An 18,646-nucleotide genomic window follows, 5' to 3' on the forward strand; every position below is an offset into this window, starting at 1 on the left:
GGTATTGCAGAGTAGGGGTATTGCAGAGTATTGTGTGGGGGTATTGCAGAGTATTGTGCAGGGGTATTGCAGAGTATTGTGCAGGGGTATTGCAGAGTATTGTGTGGGGGTATTGCAGAGTATTGCGCAGGGGGTATTGCAGAGTATTGCGTAGGGGGTATTGCAGAGTATTGCGTAGGGGGTATTGCAGAGTACTGCGCAGGGGGTATTGCAGAGTACTGCGCAGGGGGTATTGCAGAGTATTGCGCAGGGGGTATTGCAGAGTATTGCACAGGGGGTATTGTAGAGTATTGCGCAGGGGGTATTTCAGAGTATTGCGCAGGGTGTATTGCAGAGTATTGCGCAGGGGGTATTGCAGAGTACTGCGCAGGGGGTATTGCAGAGTACTGAGCATGGGGTATTGCAGAGTACTGCGCAGGGGGTATTGCAGATTATTGCGCAGGGGTATTGCAGAATATTGCACAGGGTATTGCAGGGATGGCTGAGCAGGGATGGCTGGATCTGTGAGTGCAATAGTCACAGATCCAGCCCAAAGCGCTGCTGACACCCGCTCTCTCCTCTCACACCGATCGGTACAGAGAGAGGAGGGAGGAACCGGTGTCATCAAATGACGCCAGTTTGTTTACATGTGATCGCTCCGTCATTGGACGGAGCGATCGCGTGGAAAACAGCCGCTATCAGTGGCAATTTACCACGATCCATGATGCGCCTGGTCCTCTGGACCCGGCGGTCACAGACACTCCCGTGTGCATGCCCCAGGGGGCACGCGGGAGCGCTATTCTGGGAGAACGTCCATGGACATCCTCCCAGAGTTAAGGAACTGCCTTGTAGCCGTAATTCAGCTATAAGGCGGTGATTAAGTGGTTAATATCTAATGGCTTGTATGGATAGAAAAACAGTTCTCCAAATTCCATGAAGAGTTAAATACAAGTTTTTTACAACTGTCCTTTTCTTAGGCAGGGATAAACCTAAAGTTCAGACCGAACACAAGCTCAGAATGGCTTTTTGGGTCTTCATCCAAATGTCAGACGTTTTACTAATTTGTCTGTAGCCAGACACCATATTTTATCAAGGATGGTAATCCTTCACTTACTTTGGCCTCATGTACACTGGGCTGTTAAAAACCCTCTCTGAATGCTGCAAACTGACAGCTGATAACCGACAGTAAAAAACATCCATTTTACAGCTTTTACATACTCAGGCCTCGTACACATGACCGAGAAACTCGACGGGCGAAACACATAGTTTTCCTTGTCGAGTTCCTTGTTAGGCTTGTTGAGAAACTCGACAAGCTTGCTTTGCGTACACACAGTCAAGCCAAAATCTCCTCGTTCTCAAACGCGGTGACATACCACACATACAACGGCAGGGGAAGTTCGATTCCACTGGCTAAACTCTTGGGGCTGCTTTTGATAATTTCAGGTGTTTGCGTGTTAAATAAAAGTTTGGTAGGAGACGATTTGCACTGTTCAATCTATTACAACTTTAAAAATGTGTTATCTTCATTACAAATGCTACTTTTACTCCCGTCTCATACTTTAATCTGAGCAAGCTCGGGTTTCTTAGCATACAGACGTTCGAGTTTCTCATCAAAAACCAGGAACTTGACTTCCGTTTCCGGGGGAGGAGTCGGAGGCATGGCGGGCTAGCGTCTGTGCTAGGAGAGTCCAGCGGTTCCCCGTGCACCTAAGGACAGGAGAGCGGCTTCAGCGGTCTATGCGGCTACCCCCACCACCTCCTGCCTGCGCTATAGAGGAGAAGATAAACCCTGCATACCCCATTGCTGATGTCGCGGCGTGGTCGAAGCGGAGGGAAGTGCAGCCGGGGACCCCCTGCTCAGCCAGGACACTCGTATATCACGCGGTACATGACGGTGAGGGGAGATTCCCAGACGGCGCGCGAGGATCACGGGGTAAGCAGAAGGAGTTCACTGACAGAGAGCTTTGTATCTGCAGCAGTAGCCGTTCCGTCAGTGTCAGCTGCTGCTTCTTTGGAAATCCCCGCTACAATAGAGGCTCTACAACGTGCAGCATTTAAGGAGAGACCGGAGGGGGGAGCGCTGGTGTCAGAGTTTACAGGAAGACAGGTGAGAGACATTGCAGACTCTGAAGGGTTGGCATTGCAGGCAGACAATCAGTCACACTCTCCCCTACTAGAACTGCTTCAAACCGACACTAAAGCGCAGTCACCCCTGCTCTCATCAACAGTACTACCCCAGCACTCAGAGAGAGCATTAGACTCAATAACGAGGACACTAGCGTATAATATGGAGCAGGGACTTAATGATCTAGCTCATGGGAATTTAAGTTCGGATGGCGGGGGAATCAGAGGCTCCGTACCTTTACCTATTGATGCGTTAGCACAACCTCGCCAACATACAGGGAAGGAGGAGATGGACCCCCCCCAGACAACAGGCAAATTAGTAGGCTTATCCAGGCACTCCCCACTAAGGAGGATATCCAACAAATAGTAGCCAATTTAACTGCTGCAATGATGGGGGAGATCGAAAAAGTGCGCATAAGCGTAGTGGAGATGGAGCAAAAGGTCGAGAGATGTGGGGAGCAGCAAGACTCGATGGAGGTTAGGCTGTGTAATTTGGAGGAGAGAGTGCAGTCCCAACATCACCAACTAATCAGGCTACAGTTACAAGCAGAGGAAACGGACAATAGGAGCAGGAGGAATAATTTGCGCATAAAGGGAATACCAGACAAATTGGAAGGGCTGGAGCTGAGAGAAGTGGTAACCTCCATTTTAAACAAAATCCTGAAGAAACCCCCAGAAACATTACTGGAACTAGATCGTGTCCACAGAGTCCCTATAGGGAGGTACCAAGACCAGGCGGCGCCCCGAGATGTGCTTTGTAGGGTCCATTTCTACAGGACAAAAGAGGAAATTCTGAGGCCCCGTACACACGACAGAGTTTCTCGGCAGAATTCACCGAGAAACTCGGTCAAAACCCGGATTCTGCCGAGAAACTCTGTCGTCTGTACAGTTTTGGCTCGATGGAGCCGCCGAGGAGCTCGACGAGAAAATAGAGAACATGTTCTCTATTTTCTTGTTGTTCTATGGGAGAAGGCGGCCCGCCGAGCTCCTCGGCGGCTTCATCCCAGAACTCGACGAGGAACTCGACGTGCCAAGCACGTCGAGTTCCTCGGCTGTGTGTACGGGGCCTCAGGGTAGCCTGGAAGGAGGGAACTGTCGGGGTATTTGAAGGAGGGGAGATCCACATATTCTCGGACCTTTGTCCCCAAACCAAGAGTAGAAGAAGACTACTAAAGCCTCTATTAGAATATATACGGTCCAACGGCGCTACCTATCGATGGGGCTTTCCCTTAGCTCTAATAATCAAGAAATAGTCAACAAGTTATTACTTGAATGAACCATCTCAGCTCCCTAAACTTTTTCAATTTTTGGGGGTGGGTCCAATAGAAGTGCCCAATTGGCTGGTACTGCCCAGAGATTTTGGAAGAATGTGAACATGTTGGCATCAGGGGCCTCTAACGCACATGGGCATTAGGGGCTGGCAAGCAGCAGTTATGAGGATCTCACAGAGGAAAAGACACACCTAGAAAAAACTTTTTTTTTTTTTTTCTCCTTTTTTTTCCCTCAGATTGGTATTTTACTTTTTTTAAGGGCGCAATCCCTCTTCTTATGTCAGAAGGAGGAAATTATTAAGGAGAATGCTACCGGAATGTACCCGTATGGACTTTTTTTTGGGAGCTGTATGTTTTGTCTTTCGTTCGGTAAAGGGACTTATGAGCGGGCCAATGACTGATTAGATCTTAGTAACAAGAGTAACAGATTGGTGAACTAAATACGGACCATGCATTATATATATATGCGGCCTAGGGCAGTGGGGGGTTCTCACTCACTAGGTGCTTGTAACCTGTCTTATTATGGCTGTTTTTTTTTTTTTTTTCTTTTATCTTTGTATTATGGTACCATGGGACCATGGTCTATCCCCTTTGACGGTGACCGGATTGGCTCAACTGTCTCCAGGGGTATTACTTGACAAGGTTGATGTGCACCGGAGTGGTGTAGGGGCGTAGAAAGCTGGAACTATAGAACGGCTACATGGTGGATAGGGGTATAGTAAGCATTGAATGGTTTTATTTTGTGGAAGGCGTGGTCTCTTCTGTTATTTTTCCCACCCGAGGGAGTCACATCACCTTTAGTTTTTCCTTTCTTTTTTAATTGATCTTTATACCCGGCCTTTAGGAACAACAGAACCCCCATCTATAAGAGGAATTCACGGTGGGGAGTGCCCAATTAGTACTGGCCCTGTCTCTTTATCTCTTTGGGGAGGTCCCCAAATCCAAGGGGTAGGGGTTGGGTGGGGGGGGGGGGGGGGGGGGGGTTGGGGAGGGGGGGGAGGTTTGATCACAGGATACTGACACAATTTGGAAGATCACGTAGGAACTATCACTTAGGGAAGGGGCTTTGGCTTTTTTTTTTTTTTTTTTTTTGGGGGGGGGGAGGCGGGAGGGGGGATTGGGAGCCACTAACACAAATAGGAACACAAGAAGATAGCACGTAGGGTTTGTGTTTTTTTTTATTTTTTTGGGGGGGGGATCCTAGAGGTTACATTGTAGATGTGGTTAAATAGTTTTGTCGTGTTGTTTATAAAATAATTTTTTTTTTTTTTTTTTTGGGGGGTCCAAGAAGGGGATAAAGGGAGGGGCTTTATGGTCTTAGAGCCAGGGTGGGGGGGGGTGGGAAATAGGTAAGGGGTCGGGGGGAGAGCGGTAAGAAGTAAGGGGTGTTGGGAGGGGTTTTGGGGGCTACCACCAACCGGAATGGGACTCAAGGGAAGTAGATAAGGGGTGAGAGGGGGTGAGTGAAGAAGGAGGGATGAAAGGGAGGAGTGACTAAAGAAATCTGGGGGAAGAGAGGTACCATACCTATGAGTTAAGTGTATAATAGATAATGAACTAGCAAGGGTTAATAGGTTAAAGATTAACACAGCTGACCCCATAGATGTGAAATTAGGAATTCTAATCTTTCTCGTTTTATTTCCCTTTTTTTTTTTTTTTTTTTTTTTAACTACTTACCCCCCGGACCATATTGCTGGTCAAAGACCAGAGCACTTTTTGCGATTCGGGACTGCGACGCTTTAACTGACAATTGCGCGGTCGTGCGACGTGGCTCCCAAACAAAATTGGCGTCCTTTTTTTCCCACAAATAGAGCTTTCTTTTGGTGATATTTGATCACCTCTGCGGTTTTTATTTTTTGCGCCATAAACAAAAATAGAGCGACAATTTTGAAAAAAAATAATATTTTTTACATTTTGCTGTAATAAATATCCCCCAAAAATATATAAAAAAAAATTTTTTTTCCTTAGTTTAGGCCGATACGTATTCTTCTACATATTTTTCGTAAAAAAAATCGCAATAAGCGTTTATTGATTGGTTTGCGCAAAAGTTATAGCGTTTACAAAATAGGGGGTATTTTTATGGCATTTTTATTAATATATTTTTTTTACTAGTAATGGCGGCGATCAGCGATTTTTTTTCGTTACTGCGACATTATGGCGGACACTTCGGACACTTTTGACAAATTTTTGGGACCATTGGCATTTTTATAGCGATCAGTGCTATAAAAATGCATTAGATTACTATAAAAATGCCACTGGCAGTGAAGGGGTTAACACTAGGGGGCGGGGAAGGGGTTAAGTATGCCTGGGTGTGTTCTTACTGTGGGGGGGGGGGGGTGGCCTCACTAGGGGAAACACTGATCTTCTGTTCATACATTGTATGAACAGAAAATCAGCATTTCCCCCGCTGACAGGACCGAGAGCTGTGTGTTTACACACACAGCTCCCGGTCCCCGCTCTGTAACGAGCGATCGCGTGTGCCCGGCGGCGATCGCGCCCGCCGGGCACACGCACGGGAGTCGGGGGCGAGCGGGGGGCGGGTGCGCGCCTCCGGCGGCGCGCACGCGCCCCCTAGTGGCGGCTATACGATAGGACGTATAGCTACGGGCTTTCGCCCAGGAGAGCCGACCTGCCGCCGTATAATGACGGTGGCTGGTCGGCTAGTGGTTAATCTCAATGCTTGTGATTATTTCTGGTGAGCATATATGTATATAATACTTAAAAAAAAAAAAAGGTTAAAGTAGGAATATGAGATTACTCAGGAGAAAGGTCCAACTTAAGGGGTGTAAAATGCGTATAATGAGATTCATTGGCCCGGTGCCCCGAGGCCTATGAGTGAGAGGAAACAAGGGCAGAGGGGGGGGGGGGGGGTAACGGACCTGTAAAATAAAGAAGAGGGGCACAGGGTATGATAACTGCGGGAGACTCTCCGCTGTGCTTTCACACTTTCCCCAAAGCATCTCTCCTCCTTATAGGAGGGAAGTCGGAGACGCATTGGGTGGGGGGGGTCGGTTTGATCACCCCCGTTTTTTTTTTTGTTTGTTTGTTTTTGGCACCCAGACAGCTGGACGGAGGTCTTGAGTTCGAGCCATAAGGGGGGGGTGTAAGAAATTTTTTTTTGTCCCTTTTTTTTTTTTTTTTTTTTGGACACTGTCCCTGGGTTACTCCTGTGGGCCGCCTCCCTTGTCCAGTAAACATCACTATTTCGGGAGTGAAGATCAGAGGGTCCCAGAGAAGGGGATAACGTAGTAATATTAAGGAGAATGAGAGGGACTTCGGAAATGCATAGACTAAACATAACATCATATAACGTGAAAGGCCTAAATATCCCTGAGAAAAGAACTAAAGTGATGATAGAATTAGGGAGATTAAAAACTCAAATCGTGTTTTTACAGGAAACCCATTTCAGACAGGATAAGATTCCAAAATGGAAAAATCAGAAATTCCCAGTGGTGTATATGGGGGCATCCCAATCCTCAAAAGCAAATGGGGTAGCTATTCTTTTAGCAAAAAATTTTAGCTGGAAAGAATCGACAGTGGTCACGGACGAGGAGGGCAGGTTCATATTGATAAAAGGGACAATAAATGATCAGAAGGTTACACTAGTAAACATTTATCTCCCCAATGAAGACCCTGTGGCTGCCCTGAGTAAATTTGCAGAATTAATAAATGAAAACAAAGAGGGGGTTCTAATCCTAGGAGGAGATATGAATATGCTACTAGATCCAAGTATAGACTCCTCCAAGGGATCATATGGCATATCCAATTCTAAACTGAGACAAGCAAGAAATATATTGTACGATATGCAACTAGTAGATAGCTGGAGGTCTCAACACCCCCAGGACAGAGACTATAGCTTCTACTGCAACAAACACAAAACTTACACACGAATTGATTATATTTTCCTAGACCGAGCTGTACTGATGAACTTAAGGGATACTTCAATCGGATCTATCACAATTTCGGACCATGCCCCAATTAACTGTACTATTGACTGGGGAGTATCAGGATTTAGGGAATGGAATTGGAGGGTTAATGAAACCTTAATTAAAGACCCAGAATATGAAGAGTTGATAGGGCAGGAAATAGACACATTTTTTGAAAGGAATAGTGTGGATGAGACATCCCCACTCTGCAGGTGGGAAGCGCACAAGTGCTATTTGAGGGGAATGTTAATATCTATGGGGGCCCACAGGAAGAGAAAATTAGGGGCTAAGGTGGACACTCTATTGAGAGAGATTAAAATAACAGAAAACGAACATAAGAGAGTGCAGAACTCAAGCAATGAGGAGAAATTGGTATCGTTGCGAGAAAAACTAAATTTATTATTGATGGATAAGGCCAAAGCGCAGTTGAACAGATGCAGAAGAACCTACTACGAATTCGGCAACAAACCCAGCAAGATGCTTGCGAATGCACTTAGGGAATCGAGATCGAGGAAACACATAGAGAAAATAAAAACACAGGGAGATAAGTTAGTAAGCCCCTCACACTTAATAGCAAATGCTTTCAAAGAATATTACAATGGTCTATACCAAATAGACAATCAGCCCGATGTAGAGAAAATACAGAATAGAGAAGAGAGAATAAAAGAATATCTAATGAAGTCAGAAATGCCTAAAATACCAAAGGAAATAATAGAGAGCATGGAGTGTCCGATCACAGTGAAGGAATGTCAAGAGGTAATAAGGGAGATGAAACCAGGCAAATCACCAGGGCCGGACGGCTATACGTTAGCATATTATAAAACTTTCCAAGACAAATTAATACCAAAATTCCTAGAGGCCTTTAACTCACTGAAAGAAGGACATCAGATGAGAAGAGAAACATTAGGAGCTCATATTGCCGTCATCCCCAAGGAAGGGAAAGACCCTACAGTCTGTGCGAGTTATCGACCGATATCGTTGCTAAATATAGACTTAAAAATATTTTCCAAGATAATTGCAAATAAACTGGTATCTAATATTCCATCACTCATACACCCAGACCAAGTAGGTTTTGTACCGGGAAGAGAAGGTAGGGAAAACACACAAAGGGTGTTAAACACCATTTACTTGGCCCAAGTCCACCATAAACCACTAGCACTTATTTCGACTGACGCGGAAAAAGCCTTCGATAGGGTGGACTGGGGTTTTTTGAAGGCTACATTAGAACATATAGGACTAGGAGTGGGCATGCAGAAGTGGATTGCTAGCCTTTACTCATGTCCGTCGGCAAGGGTGAAGGTGAATGAGGTATTATCGGACCCATTCCCAATTGGGAATGGGACAAGGCAAGGATGCCCACTCTCCCCGATTATCTTTATCTTAACACTGGAGCCGCTATTGAGGACAATTAGATTAAATGCAGATATAAGAGGATTTCAGATTAAAGGAACGGAACATAAAGTAGCTGCTTTTGCGGATGATCTGTTGTTCTCAATAGCGGCTCCCGAACTATCACTTCCTCCCTTGATGAGAGAGATAAGGGCATATGGTGACCTCTCTAACTTTAAGGTAAACTATAACAAGTCAGAGGCGATGGGGCTAGAAATAAACAAACAAATAAAGGATCTCTTGACAGTAAATTTTTCCTTTAAATGGTCGGACTCTCACATACTCTATTTAGGGACAAAAATCCCCATAAATTTAAATAGAATTCTCGAATTGAACTTTACTCCGTTGATAAGGCAAATGAAATCTGACTTCATTAGATGGGAAAAAGAGACGTACTCATGGTTTGGTAGAATCAGCATCTTAAAAATGAACCTGTTACTAAGATTGCTCTACTTATTTCAAACCCTACCGGTAAAGATCCGTTGAGTTATTTAAGGGATATAAGATCCAAGTTTGCGAAGTTTATCTGGTCGGGGAAAGCGTCGAGAATTCGGAGGGAAATATTAACTTTACCCAAGGAGAAAGGGGGAGTGGGGTTCCCAGACCCAGTAGGTTACTATGTAGCAACACATATGTCAAGAGTGGTTGAATGGTGCATGCAGGAGAAGCATAAACCTTGGTTACTTATAGAGCAGAAAATTACGAATATCCCCTTGGAGGGATTGGTATGGACACAAGAAGTTGATATACCAGGGGTAGTTAAGAAACATCCAACCATAGGGGCAACCCTGAGCGTCGTGAAAAAATTATTCAGGAAAACAAAACTTTCGATCGCTCCAAGTCCACTCACTCCGGTTATAGGTAACCCGAAATTTCAAATAGGGATATCAGATCCACATTTTAAGACGGTAAAAAGAGCAGGCTGGAGCAGAGTAATACATTTTGTGGGAGAGAATCCAAGGATCAGAAGCGAGGAAAGAGACGAGGTAATAAGAGAGGAACTTGACCCAATGAGACAAAACCAATTAAAAACGGCCACTAAAGCTCTGAACCCAAAAGGGAGACCACTTAGAGACCTCTCAGGATATGAGGAACTGTGCCTTAAGGGAGAGGAGTTGAGACATGGTCTCTCGCTGATGTATAGTCTCTGGGTGGAGGAAACAACACCGCGTGAGCTGCCGTTTATACGAGCATGGGAAAAGGAATTAGAGGTGGTTTTCTCGGAAAATCAGATAACAAAAATATTTAATTTTACACATAAAGCTTCCCTGGCTACCAGATACCAGGAAGGGGGCTACAAAATTTTAACCAGGTGGTATAAAACGCCTGCAGTACTAAACCGGATATTTCCGGAAGTTTCAGACAGATGTTGGCGTTGCGGCAAGGAAAAGGGTACCATGTTACATCTTTTTTGGTCCTGTGAGAAGATAGTGGACTTTTGGAAAATGGTCATGGACACTGTGAAAGATATTGTGGAGGTGGATCTGGGAAGGAACCCGGCCACTTATTTACTGTTAGACATACCAGTCTCCATGGCCAGGTTCAAAAGCTCCCTGATAAGACATCTATTGGTTGCAGCAAGGGCCTGTATTCCAATCTTGTGGAAAAGTACAAATATACCAAACAAACAGCAATGGTTAAATAGAATCTCGGAAATCCAACAAATGGAAAAGCTTACCATGGGCATTAGAGAACAAGAGGAAAAATACAGACTGGTGTGGAGTCCATATGTAAGATACAGAGAAGGAGAGCTATGAGAAAGGTGGGGGGGGGACGTGGGCACAGGAGTGACCCAGGGAGGGGGTTTTCCCTTTTTTTTTTTTTTTTTTGAGGGGGGGAGGGGGGGGGGGAAGGGGGGGATTATTTTTTTTTGAACAGGAAATGGTTAAGTGTACAGTAAAATATAGAAATTCCGAGGCAGCGAAGAGGATGGTAATATTATTTGTACCAGTGTATGGAACTTAGAAATGTTTATCTGTTTATTTGTTTTGAAATGTAACATTATAGTATTTACCATTTGATGTGGAAAAAAAAAGGAAAACAGAGATAAAATAAAGAATTAAAAAAAAAAAAACAGGAACTTGACGAGCCAAATCAGACTCCCGTTGAGAAAATAGAGAACTTGCAAAAAAATATCTCCCAGCAAGGTTCTTGCTGGTTTTTGCTGAGAAACTCAGTCGTGTGTACGAGGCCTTAGACTCCCGTCAAGAAAACAGAGAACTTGCTCTCTTTTTGGCTCGTCGAGGTTCTCGACAGTTTCCTCGACGAAAATGTACACACGACCGGTTTCCTCGGCAAAAAAATATCTCCCAGTAAGATTCTTGCTGGTTTTTGCCAAGAAACTCGGTCGTGTGTACGAGGCCTGAGTTTTTGTGAGTTTAGCAGCAGTTATGGGCATTTGAGGTTAAAAGCGTTTTTTTAAAGATAGCCTCAGAAGACCCTCCCAAATGCCCACAACATGTGAAGAACATTATCTATTTCAGCCATTCTCTTCTCTGAGAGAAGAGAGAGCAGTGTGCTTTAACTATGGATTCTCTCTCTGTCTCTCCCCCTGTTTGTGTCTCTGTCAGTCTCTGTGTCTCTCTCTTTCTCTCTTTTTCTCTGTCTCTTTCTCTCTATCTATCCCCCTATCTCTCTCCCCCACTCGCTATCTCTCCCTCTCTCTCACTTTCTGTCTGTCTGTCTCTCTCTATATCTCCCTCTCTTTCTGTCTGTCTGTATGTTTTGTCTGTTTCTCTGTCTGTCTCCGTCTCTTTCTGTTTCTCTGTCTCTTCTTTGTCTGTCTGTCTCTCTCTGTCTCTCTCGATCTCTCTGTTAGTCTGCATGTTTCTCTGTCTCTTTCTTTCTATGTCTGTCTGTCCCTCTGTTTGTCTATCTCAGTCTCTCTCTGTCTGTCTATCTATCTCTCTTTGTATCACTCTATTTCTCTGTCTGCCTCTCTCTGTCCCTCTCTGTCTCTCTCTCTCTCTGTTTGTATGTCTCCCTTTTTCTTTTTTCTCTCTGTGTTTCTCTCTCTGTCTTTGTCTGTGTCTTTCTCTATGTCTGTCTGTCTCTCGCTGTCTATGTCTGTCTGTCTCTCGCTGTCTGTGTCTGTCGGTCTGTCTCTCTCTGTCTGTGTCTGTCTCTCTGTCTGTCCACCCCCCCCGCAGGCAACAGCACTTGTTGAAAATTGTGCTTTTTCTATATCTTACATGTTCCTCTTTAAAAACGCTTATAAATGAAAATGTGTGTAAAAACACGGGTTACAGCTTTTACACAAGTTTACAAGCAGTTACAAGCATTTGGCATTTGAAATGCCAGTAAACTACAATCCTTATTTATCTACTTTCAAAAAAAAAATGCCTGTAAACTCAACTGCTCTAATGCTGCGTACACACAATCGGAAATTCCAAAAAATATTTGTATTTTTTCAGACAGAATTTTGGCTCAAACTTGTGTTGCATACACACGGTCACGTCAAGAACGCGGTGACGTACAACACTATGACAAGACGAAAAAAAATGAAATTCAATGATTCCGAGCATGTGTAGGATTGTTTCCGAGCATGCATAGGATTTTTGTGCGTCCGAATTGCATACAGATAATCGGAATTTCCGACAAGAACTTTTCCCGTCGAAAAACTTTTTTGTCTTTTTTTAAAGTAAAAAATGATGTTAGTGAGCTTATTTTCCTTTTCATTTTTTTGCGTGAATGAGTAGGAATAGTTTGTTCTCCTTTTGGAGAGTTCGGGGTATCTGGGGGCATCTTTATTGTTAACCACTTTAGCCCCAGAAGAATTTACCCCCTTCCTGACAGGGCCATTTTTTACGATTCGGCACTGCGTCACTTTAACTGACATTTATAAAGCGATCAGAGCTATAAATACCCACTGATTTCTGTATAAGTGTCACTGACTGTGTTCCTGCTCTGTCAGGAGTGATCGCGGCCACCGGGCAGAGCATCGGCTCCTCAGTGACGTGGCGCGTGCCCCCTATGCCGGCGGGAAGCTGAGGACATCATATGACGCCTGCCCAGGATGGGAGATCCCATGTGCGGATGTCATTTGTCTATATGTGGGATATGAAGTGGTTAAAGAGAGCTTCCAGATTCTAATAAGCCCCCACATGCACCACATGTAGCCCAGTGGTTTTGGAAACAGGCCCTTGTTCTCATCAACCTGTTAAGGGTTTGTGGCCTGCTATGGCTCAGGGGACGCACAAGCTCACCCCCTCTTTTTCTGGCATGCAAGGCTGCATGCTCAAATAAGGGTCTGGTATTGATTTTGGAAGGGGTCCAATGCTGTTTCTTTTTGTTTTTGGGTAGGGCCCCCTTAAAAGTATGGTATGGAAAATAGGAGATCCCAATTTTTTTTTTTTTTTTTGTGGGGGTCCCACTTGAAATCCATACCAAACCCTCATCAAGTATAAGCACGGGGAAAACACTTTGCCATTTTTTTGTGTGGAGGATCTCCGTTAACTTCTATACCAGACCAACATCTAGGATACTGCTCTGGTATATGAATGAAATACTCAACCATTGGTTTACAATGTACAGATGCGCCATTTCACAGACAGTTTAAAGAAATGCCATTTAAATGAATTTTGCATTTTTAATGTTGCCCTTGAAGCATTTTTAAAATCTCTGCTCCTTGCCAAAGCCAAACAGAACTTTCAAAAAATATTTAAACAGAATTTTCAAACAAACTTGCTCCCCACTGCAGTTCCCAGCCCCCCATGCCATGTTTGATAATCCCTATTAGACCAGAAATTGGCCATTACTGTTTTTTAACATTTGGCTCCCGTTAATTTCAATGAGGTTTAGGTTTGGCACTCAAATTTTACTCATGTTCTATGAACCTGCATGAAATCAAAACTATGGAATGTTAAGCTCATCTCTATTCTACCTTTTGAAAACATCCCTTATTTGCCTCCTTGCAAATCTCTTTGCATACTGCCACCACACAAATATTTGTCTTCCATACTTCCTTGCAAACCATCCTTCTAGCAAACCTTTCTCTTCCATACTACTGTCTCCTGTTTTCCTCACCCATAGCCTTTGCTCCATGCCTCTTCCCCTCTATTCTATATTGCCTTCTTCCATATGCTTTTTCCCTGACTTCTCTGTTTCTTTTATCTCCTTCTTCCATATTATTTGCTCCCTGACCTTAAAATTGTAATAGAAAAAGCTTTAGGTCATCTACAATAGATGATCATCATGACAGAAACAGGACCAGTCAGTAAGTAAAGGATTGTGAAAGTGTGGAAAATTAGTTTGTAATACAGCTCAGGAATGGGCATTGAAGAGTAGATGGGACAGGGAAGAGATGATTTTAGAATGAAGGAGTAGGGAAGACAACTGATAATAAGAAGGTTGCCCTAAAATGGACACAAATAAAATATGATCTTTCACTCCATAGTCAACAACTTTCATCCCCCCCCCCTTATTTTTGTCACATTTCAACAACCAAATAAAGGAAGTAATGTAAATGAGGTCAACATTTTTTGCAAAAACTTGCTTCATGTTAATGCTATTGTTTCTCAGGGCACTGCCAGTACAGCTGTGAATCTATCTGCATAACGGCCACTATAACCTTTAATTTGTTTTTTTCAGAGCTGTAATGGCTTTGCCAGCCATCCAAAACTACAGTTTCTTAGATGGACTTCTTGAAGAATCAATAGTATTGCTCTACTTGCATGTTCACAGCAGTAGTGCATGCTATAGTTAGAATGTAAATAAATTTAACTCCTACATTACAAAAGACAAACTGCATAAACAGAGATTACATGCAAACTTAATGTAAACGGTGTATATAACAAATCTATGACTCAAACAAATGAAAACTCTTGTCATATGCTATTCTACTTTTTTTAGCATCTACATTTACCTCATGTCTTTATATTTTTGAGAATAACACAGGCATTAAAAAACGGGAACAATTTAACAATTACTCTTGTCTGAATCCAGAAAAGAATTGTACTCATTTTAGTGGAGTAAATTGTGAAATCTAGTGGAGCTAAATATCTGTACCTAAAGTGTTATATGAAAGGGTTTTATGAGCAAAATTGTTATAAACACATTATTTAAAAAAAATAGTTTGCAACCCAAATTAAGCCTATGAATCTGGTAACCCATATTTCAATAATAATGTAGTTTCAATACTACTGACTTCAAAATATTCTCCTTTTAAAATGTTGTAAAAACTTAAAAATGTTGATAAAAAATAATCTAAAACTTAGTACTGTAATTGGCATGTTTTATTATTGATACAAAAAAGGCTACTGTATATCAAGAAAAACCTCACTTATTTGACATGAATAGTTTCAAATGTTGCATCATTTCTGTTATGAGTAGGGATGTCCCAAACATAACAGGGTTTGGTTTTCGGAATGATTGACAAACATATCACAAGTTCGAATGCTGAATCTGAACCCCATTGAAGTCATAGGATTGGCAAAAATGGCACTGGGGGACATATATGAATGCAAACAAAAATGAATACTATTTTGCATGGAGCAGTGATTTTAATATTGATTTAAGTGAATTAATAAAACAAAACACATGCTTAGGGGATTCATATAAACTTCCCCGTGAAGTGGGACATCTTTAGGCTGTTTACAAAGAAGAAAAAATCAATGTAAATTGATGGCAATTTACATCTCCCTGCAAGCTTCCTATTTTTGTACAAAACAGCATCAGAACCCTTCAAAATACATACCAGACCTTGGTGGTAGGATGTTACATGTTTTTTTGGGAGGGGGTGGTTCCCATTTTTTTTACAAACATTTTTGTCACATTTCCATAAAAAAAAAAAGTTGGGTTCCCACTTAAAATCTTTACCAGACTCTTTTTATCAAGTATGGATTTTAGTGGAGAGCATGCAAACAAATGTCATGGGGTGCCCCCTAAAATGAAAACTAGATTCTTTGAATCTAGTATGTATTTTAGGGGTAAAAATTAAAAGAAAAATTTAATGAGTCCCCCCCCAAAAAAAATCCATACCAGAATCTTTTAATTTGATACAGATTTTTAAGGGGAACCCACACAAAAATGGCATTTGGCATCACAAAATCCATATAATACCATAATTATCTACTTTTGGACTATTATATCAAGTATCCTGATTTTCCCTCTAAGGCCTCGTACACACTACTGTTTTCCTCGACAAAATCCATCAAGAAACTTGGTGGCAGAGCTTTTTTGCCGAGGAAAACGGTTGTGTGTATGTTTTTCGTCGTGGATCACGACAAGAAAAAAAGAGAACAAGTTCTCTTTTTTCTCGTCGGGAGTCTCAATTTCCTCGTCGTGTTTCTCGTCGGGCTGGTTTACGGCGAGAAACACATTTGTGTGTATGCTTAGAAACCCGCGCATGCTCAGAATAAAGTATGAGACGGGAGAGCACCTTCGGTAAAATTAGCGTTCGTAATGGAGATAGCACATTCGTCACGCTGTAACAGACTGAAAAGCGCGAATCGTCTCTCACCAAAATTTTACTTAACACGCAGTAACATGAGATTAGTAAAAGCAGCCCCAAGGGTGGCGCCAGTGGAATAAAACGTCCCCTTTATAGTGCCGTTGTACGTGTTTTAGGTCACCGCGTTTGAGAATGACGAGATTTTGTCTTGACAGTGTGTACGCAAAGAAAGCTTGACAAGATTCTTGACAAGCCTGACAAGGAACTCGTCGAGGAAAACGTTGTTTCTTTTATGCTGAGTTTCTCAGTCGTGTGTACGAGACCTCATTTTTTTTTGGGGACTACAGATCAGTTTTTTGTTGTTGTGTAGAATAGACCAGGGACTGGGCCTGAGTAGGTTAGTAAAAGACATCTATGAGGGCTTACAACAATCTGTCCACAATAATGCGGTGTGTTAAGAGAATTAGCAAACATATGTAACCAATACTTACATTTATTTGCTAATCTAATCCAGTATTCTATCGATTTGCTAAAATGTATCTTTTCTTACAAAGCTATATGTATTTCCGATGCTCATCACCTCCATCTATCTAGTGGCCATAATAGGGTATTTTACTATTGCCCATAGTGAAGAAAAATTTGTTCAGAAGTGAAAATATCCTAAAAAACATTCATTATTGCCCAAATCACCCAGGACAATTGTACATGCAGATTCACTGTATGAATGACTTAGTGTCTGGAAGTCAATATCTGTATGGTACAACCCCTGTCTCCCATGATACATTAGTGCATGTAGAGGTATCTATAGACAAGCAAACATGTCCCCATGAGGGATGGTTGTGGAAATAACTGTTTATCCTCAAACACACTTGCATGGACATTCACAAACAAATTCCAACTTTTCCAGATGCTTGTGATCATCTTCTGAAAGTTTAGAATCCTCCCAAAACTCACAAGTTATGCAATCTATAGGTGTTAGTGGCCAACTGTTAATTGTAGTTTTTCTAAATAGAATTATAGTTAACGGGTGTTCCTGAATAATTGCAATGCATCGATCAAAGATTAGGTGCATAGTGCAGTAACAGATTCCATATAGAATAACTTGCATTTCACTTTTCAATGTAATAAATAAATCTTTATAAGAGCCATAATTACTGTAGGTAGACCTTCATCCTTTGAAAACACTTCAACAGTTTGATAATGTGTTTTTTGTGCGGAAGGAATGCTATACACTTCTCAGCAATACCACACAAAGGGTTCTGTGTAATCTGAAAAAGGTTGTTAAAAGGTGGACACTGGACACCATCTTTAAGGGACTATGTTACAAAGCTAGTTACCTGGGTGGCTAGGTTTTGATGGAAACAGCCATATCCCTGACTCATGTGATGCTAATTAGTATCCAGGCAATGATTTAGCAAATAGATGTAGGTACATTGCCTAAGACCTAGTATGTGATACAGGAGTCATGAAATTGCTTCTTCTATCAGTTATTGAAGTGAGATCATGGCAGTTTTAAGATAGTAAATGAGAAGAAAACCTATAAACTGAAAACACTGAGGGCATTATGTTTTACAACTGGCTGAAAAATCATGAAAACCATTATGCGGAACTTGTTTAGGATGATTTTATGCATTTTATACTGAATAGTTATATTTATTTCCTCCTTTACTAACATTACTAATTATACTGATTCTTAAAGGTGGTGCGACCATATCAAACCATGTCTAACCCCATGAGCAAACTGACAGTACTTAACAGTATGCACTCGCATTTCATTCTTGCTGATAATGGGACAACCGGCAAGTATGGAGCTGAAGTCAAACTAAGGAGGCAACTGGAAAAGCACATATCTCTGCAGAAAATTAATACAAGTAAGCAACTGACTGATATTGTTAGCATGGCAACACTGTTTGATGTCACTGTTTTCTTTACTCAACTATCAGATAACTGTGCACTTCACCAGCTATATTTCCAGAGACTGAAATATCTAGAAGAAAATCTTCAAATCTTGGGACTATCTAGGTTGTTAAAAAAAATTATCAGCAAATGTATTGAACAATTTTCATTGTTAAATTAGCTGTACTTCTAACTTAAAACGTCAGGTATTAGGCAGACATGGATTGGCCATTACTTATCAAAAAGTAAGTGTTTGCTTCATGCTGGCTCAGAAAAATAATATCTAGCAGTCCACACACTGGTCCACACACTAGTCCAAAACCATTAAGAAACATCCAGCGGTGGCCACACCTTCTGAAACATTTTGCCCTACCCACTAGGGGTTTAGTTATAGAGGTCAGTGGAGTATTGCTGGCTGAGGCTATCATATACACTTTTCATGGCCCAGCCTGGGTGAGCATTGTCTTATGCCATATACAGATGATCGGACATTCCAAAAACAAAACCGTAGATACATTTCCGACGGATGTTGGCTTAAACTTGTCTTGCATACACACGGTCACACAAATGTTGTTTTTTAAATTTCGAACGTTAAGAACACGGTGACGTACAACACGTACAACGGCACTAGAAAAGGGAAGTTCAATACCAGTCGTGTTAGTAGAAGTTTG

At 42.2% G+C, this 18,646-nt stretch overlaps 1 protein-coding gene across 2 annotated transcripts in view; it reads left to right on the forward strand.

The window, feature by feature from the left end:
• Nucleotides 1–18,646, forward strand: part of TRPM3 (transient receptor potential cation channel subfamily M member 3) — a 247,270-nt gene that overhangs the window by 31,553 nt on the left and 197,071 nt on the right. For both annotated transcript variants that reach the window (XM_040356686.1, XM_040356694.1), the window contains exon 6: nucleotides 17,779–17,950. In XM_040356686.1, coding sequence (XP_040212620.1) covers nucleotides 17,779–17,950 — 172 coding nt within the window. The remainder of the gene's footprint in view (nucleotides 1–17,778; nucleotides 17,951–18,646) is intronic.

This window comes from Rana temporaria, chromosome 1, assembly GCF_905171775.1.
Source record: "Rana temporaria chromosome 1, aRanTem1.1, whole genome shotgun sequence".
NCBI classification, from domain to species: Eukaryota; Metazoa; Chordata; class Amphibia; order Anura; family Ranidae; genus Rana; species Rana temporaria.